Source organism: Indicator indicator, chromosome 2, assembly GCF_027791375.1.
Source record: "Indicator indicator isolate 239-I01 chromosome 2, UM_Iind_1.1, whole genome shotgun sequence".
Lineage (NCBI taxonomy): Eukaryota > Metazoa > Chordata > Aves > Piciformes > Indicatoridae > Indicator > Indicator indicator.
The window spans coordinates 51982521-51988183 of NC_072011.1; the positions used below are offsets into that span (position 1 = coordinate 51982521).

The 5663-nt window shown below is 38.3% G+C and overlaps 1 protein-coding gene across 1 annotated transcript; it reads left to right on the forward strand.

Moving 5' to 3' along the window:
• Window positions 1-694: 694 nt before the first annotated feature.
• On the forward strand, window positions 695-3095 carry ATF3 (activating transcription factor 3). Its single transcript, XM_054399059.1, has 3 exons — window positions 695-934; window positions 1885-1992; window positions 2898-3095. The coding sequence occupies exons 1-3, from the start codon at window positions 695-697 to the stop codon at window positions 3093-3095; spliced, it is 546 nt and encodes a 181-aa protein (XP_054255034.1).
• Window positions 3096-5663: the final 2568 nt, after the last annotated feature.

The following is a 5663-nucleotide window of genomic DNA, read 5'->3' on the forward strand; positions in this document are numbered from 1 at the left end:
TGCCTGTGCTTTGAAGACTCAGAACTCTACAAACTTCTACTTTTGTGCCAGCTCTTCTCGTTAACTATTTTGCACAAGTTTTTAACCAGATCTACGACTCTGTAAAATGGAGCACGATAATTTTGTGACAGATCTTGTCATGGTTATCAAACTTCAGTTTCTAGTAGAACTTGTGGAGCTTTGCCTGAATGTGGCTGAGATCAAGGTATACTCTGTCCATTTGAAGCTGGAATCTGTGGTGGTGTAGCTCTGAGGATGGAGACGTCTTTAAGCTCTTTCTGTGTTTTAAATAATAACATTTCTTTGCTTTCTGATTTTGGTTCCTTATTCTTTTTCTATTCACTCTGTTCTCATCTGACACACATTACCAGTTTAAAACTTCACAGTATTCATATACATACACTTCCCCCCCACCCCCCCCAATATTACCTTTCAGAAATTGTGTGATGGGTTAATACTATCATCATTTTTATTTACTAACTGTAAGTTAACATAAAGTAGAACTTTTGCTAGTGACCAAATTCTTAACTGCTTGTCTCTAGTGAGAGATTAGGGTACATGGGAAATCAGGACAGAAGCAAGGCAAGAAATACAGTATTATTCACAGGATGATATATGCCTCCAGGAGATACTATTTGCCTTCCGAAAGTTGTTGAAAGATTATTATTATTATCTCTTTTTACCTTTCAGCAAAATGATGGTCCAACACTCAGGCCAGGTATCTGCATTAGAAGTCAGCGCCTCCGCAATTGTTCCCACTTTGTCCCCTGCAGGGTCACTGGGGTTTGATGATTTTGCAAATTTAACCCCACTGGTGAAAGAAGAACTGAGGTTTGCCATTCAGAATAAGCGTCAGTCCCACAGGATGTCTTCTACACTGGACACCGTGACAGTTTCTGAAAGGCCAGTAGAAACATCAATCATGAAAACAGAGGTATGGCTCTTCAAATAGCATTTAAGTGGGAATTACTAATTCCATATTAATGTTTCACCACAATATCAGTAACTACAGACAACCCTCTCCACTGCACTTGATCCTGTCAAGCCTACCGCTTGGCTTTCTGTTAAGTGCTTCTGGGAAACCCTCTGGTATTTCTCATTTACATTGAGGTCTATAATTTGGTATCTTATTTTTTGACTGTGGACTAAGCACAGTGTTTTACACTGGTTAGAGCAAGCACTACTCTGGTTTCTCTGCCTACTTGTGGCTGACATTGGAACAAGTCACTACTGAAGTTTTATTTCACTGAGGACAGTCCAGTAGGACCCATGTGGGTTAGACTGAGATAAACACGGCAATGTTATGTCCACACTAAGTTTTTACTTCACGAAGGTAATCTCTGTGAAAAACACTTCTCTTATAAAGTGCAAAAAAAGCTTAAGTTAAGGAAATACCTACACCTTGGTCTGAGCCTCCACAGGAAACAAACCAAAGCTTGAAGGAGTGTGTTAATATCCCCTTTTTGGTGTTGCCTTTAATTTGTTGCTGTCGTGCTGCTTCCCTCATGACACCACATCCATTCCACATCCATTCTGTTCCCCATGCTTCTCACTGCTTTTTCCTCCTTGGGAAATGGAGGGGGCACAGAGATATGGGAGTCAGCCTGGGGAGACACTTGGCAAGTGTATTTTGAGTACCACTGAGTTAAAATGAGCCATCATATGGATTATATCCATCCAAAATCCAGTCAGGTTTCTACTGACAAGTGTAATGGAGTTATTACTGTTTTACTGTATGGCAATCAAGGTCAGAACCACATTCTTGTGTAATTCACAGTATGAGTACTGACAGTGCTACCTATGTTGGTTTTAAAAATGCCAAAAACAGAGGTCACATGTTTACAGACATCTTACAGATTGTGTGTTTCTGTTTTTATTGGACAGTATTCTCCTGAAGAGGATGAAAGGAAAAAACGAAGAAGGGAAAGGAATAAAATTGCTGCTGCAAAGTGCCGAAACAAGAAGAAGGAAAAAACAGAATGTTTGCAGAAAGTAAGTGACTGGCTCGAATTGTTCTAAATCTGTCATCCTGCCAGGACCAAATAGATAGCATGAGGTGCTGTCATAACAGGAAATACAGAAAGATGCCACCCAAAACTCTGTAAACCCTTCAAAATATTGGTTATTTAAAAAATTAATGTGCTATATATTAGAACCAAATTTGGTTAAAACTGGAATGAAGTGAAAGCCTATTAAAAGTGAACAGAGATTACTCTTTTGGTGATTGATCTTGTCTGTAGGCATAATATTAATTTGACTGTGTACACTGAACACAAAAAAAGTAAAATCTTGTTTGTGTAGACCATGAGCCTACAAACATGGACAAGTATTTTCTGACTCATTTATGAAATGAGTGGCATAGTAGCTTACACCTGAATTCTTTGTGCAAAGACCCCAGTTGTGTCTTCACATGCTCTGCCACGATATACAATTATTTTAGGGCAGCATTGGACCTGTCTTTACTGCTATATCTAGGAGTAGGGAAAGAAGAGCTATGTCCTTACTTTGTTAGCTTAACATGGTTTTACAAATATGTGACATGATGTGCCAGGGAATTAAGAAGCATAGATAATTTTGGGTCAATTTTTGACCCAAAAAGCTCAGAACAGTTTTGCAGAAGATAACAATAACATTTTGGATACCTGTCATTGTCAGTGAATATAAGTCTGGATTTGTTTTTTAACTTCTCTAAAGGCCAGCTGTCAGTCTGGTTTTTAGACAATTACCAGCTGGGGGACATAGAGTTTCATCATTACAGGACACTAAGAACATGTAATTTCTTTTTTTGCTATCCATATGCTTTCTCACCAGTAAGAGACTGCAACTCTTGGATAAATACTGCAATTACCTACTTAAAGTATTCAGTCTAATAGTTATGTCCTGTCCTTTGTGACTAGGAGTCCGAAAAGCTGGAGACTATCAATGCAGAGTTAAAAGCCCAGATCGAAGAGCTAAAGAATGAGAAGCAGCATTTGATATACATGCTAAATCTTCACAGGCCCACTTGTATAGTTCGGGCACAGAACGGAAGGACACCTGAAGATGAAAGGAATCTTTTTATTCAACAGATCAAAGAAGGCACATTACAAGGTTAGGTGATACGTGGAGATATTTACAGTGTTTTTAACAACTACCAGAATCCATGGAGGGTCTGACATAATGTGTAGGATTCTATTAGTCAAGAGCCATTAGGAAGGGCAGATTGCTTTCTGAAGTGAAAGAATCATTTTGGCTTGACAGCGATTCTCCCCCTTGGAAGATCTGGTCTCAGTTAAATTGAAGAGTCTTCTGCCTCAAATATAGGTTTTGCACCTGTCATACTTGCTGTTCCTAGGAGCTACAGACAATGGCTTCAGAAGTTTTAGCTCTCTGCTAGTATTACAGTATCTGCACTCACAATGTTTGTGCTAGAACACTATGACTTCCAATGCACGTAGCACAGACAGCTGTGCTGGATGGACACTTTTCCTTCTTGCTGGTAGGAAAAGCAGACTGAGAGTATTTTTAAAGTTTCAGAGTTTCCAGGATGATCTCTGGCAGAGTGCACTGATGCGTAATGTTGCATTCTAACCTAACACACACACACAAACACACAAAAGCCTTTAGTTTCAACTAAGCTTTGTTATTTTTTTCACAACACTTGTGTGGGTTTTTTTCTATGACTCATCTCAGAGACTGAATTTGAAGAGCCTAGCAGGTGTAACAAAGAAATGTTTCTTGCAAAATGTCCGTGTAGTCAAGTTTGTATTTTATGAGCTTGAACCCCACCTACCACCCTTTGGGGACTACAATTTCTCCTTGAATTGCTGAAGAGCAGCTTGTACCACCACATGGTGAATTGGACCCATTGGAAAGAGGAAACTAGCTATGGAGAGAGATCAAGTACAGGTTTTGCCCAAGTAAAGATCTGCAGGACTGAATACCAGGCTCATGAGTCATGAAAGGTTTTGTTGGGTTTTGTTTGTTCGTGTTTTTGCCTTTTTGTTGTTGTTGTTGAGGGGTTTTTTTTGTTGATTTTAAAATCATCTAGGATCTCATCCTACAGGCCTTAATTCATGCTGTTAACTCTCACTCGCAGAAAAGTTTTCATAGACATCAGTGGGTCTGCTTATGCAGGCATCTCTTACAGGCATAAGAGCTTGACATCTTTTTCCATCTTGGTCAGGATTACTTTTTTTTTCCATGATGATTCAGAGAAGAAAATTATGATTGCAACTACTTTTGTTTTACATTTGAGTGGCAACTACAGTCAATCAAAAGTGTTACCTAGAATCTAAAGGAGGCAAGAGTTTTGATGTAGTGAATAATTGTTTTTATTTTTTATTAAATACTAACCTTAGATGTTTTTGAACTGATAGAAGAGCTGCTGGACAAAACAGTTGATGCTAGGAGTGTTTAAAGTCTGATGTTTCTGTGAAATTCTCAGATTGATTAATCCTATAAAATATAACCTTACAATTTTTTGTAAAAGAAAATATTGTCCTTATTTATCACTAATATCGTAATGGGTAGAGTTAATAAATACTGCAAGCAAGATAAAACTGAAAACACAAGTGTTGCGCTGTTTTTTTGCTTTTATCTCTTGGTGTTTAATATTATATATTCCTAAACTTTACCAGCTGTATCTGAGACACCACTATTGAAAATATTTATCCTTCATCTTTGCCACAGATGACAGGCACTGAGTATTTTGAATGATTTGGTGCAGACATTATACCTTCCAAAATTCTGTACCTCTGTCAGTGGTGTCTAGCTGTTTAATGTCACAATTTAAATGAAGCAGACAACAAGAATGGAGTTTACAGTACATAATATTTTACACCAGTTATGCAGTGTTGTAATTGTATTTTTGGTCTAAAGGCTAAACTTAAAGATACCTCAGCCATAAGCTTCTTACACTGCAAGTCCCAGATGAGTCTATCAGATATCATACCTGATCCTTATATGATCGTTATATTCTGCAACAGAACTTCTTAGTATGTTTTCCTAAGATCTGGATATATTGTAATGTCCTCTGTCATGTTTTAAAGATATGTACTTCATGTATCTGAAAAGTGAATGTATTATAAAGATGACATACTAGGTCCGATTCTGTCCTCGGAATCCATTATCTTTCTGTATGTTGGAAGGAGCTTCCACTGACTTCAGTGAGAGTTTTATCCATGTTCTGTAGGCAGGGTCTGGAGCCTCTGCAGCAACTTCTCTGGCTTAGAGGGCAAGTTCCATGGGGATTTGGGCCAGCTGCTTACCAGACGACAGATATACATGAAGTGTGTTACAATAAACTTGTTGAACAATGTTCATTGGTATTTGACTTCTGTAACGTGGAAAAACCCAAGGCATCATCCTGGGATTGTACACCTTGGCTTTGCCTTTTGTGTGTCAAATGCCAGCAGACAAAACTGTTTGCCTCCTATACTGTTATAAAGTGTTACCACAGAGACTAGGATATAATGACAGAATTCATGTGTCTCCCATAGGGAATTTGTATGGTTGCTTTTAACCATATCACCGGTGACGCAGGCGTCATGCTTTTGTTGCTTGATGTTATTTTACTTAGCATGCCAAATGTTAATATGGTACCACTGCTATTGTCAGAAGATAATCTATTTTTGTTTCTTTATATGCACAGTCATAGCTGCTTTCTACTGCTTTCGTGTGTG

What these genes read in the sequence shown, in the direction of transcription:
- ATF3 (XM_054399059.1), top strand. Translation starts at nt 695, where the DNA reads ATGATGGTCCAACACTCAGGCCAGGTATCTGCATTAGAAGTCAGCGCC. An exon ending in CATCAATCATGAAAACAGAG is followed by an intron (nt 935 to 1,884) that starts GTATGGCTCTTC and finishes TTTATTGGACAG; the next exon opens with TATTCTCCTGAAGAGGATGA. An exon ending in AAACAGAATGTTTGCAGAAA is followed by an intron (nt 1,993 to 2,897) that starts GTAAGTGACTGG and finishes CTTTGTGACTAG; the next exon opens with GAGTCCGAAAAGCTGGAGAC.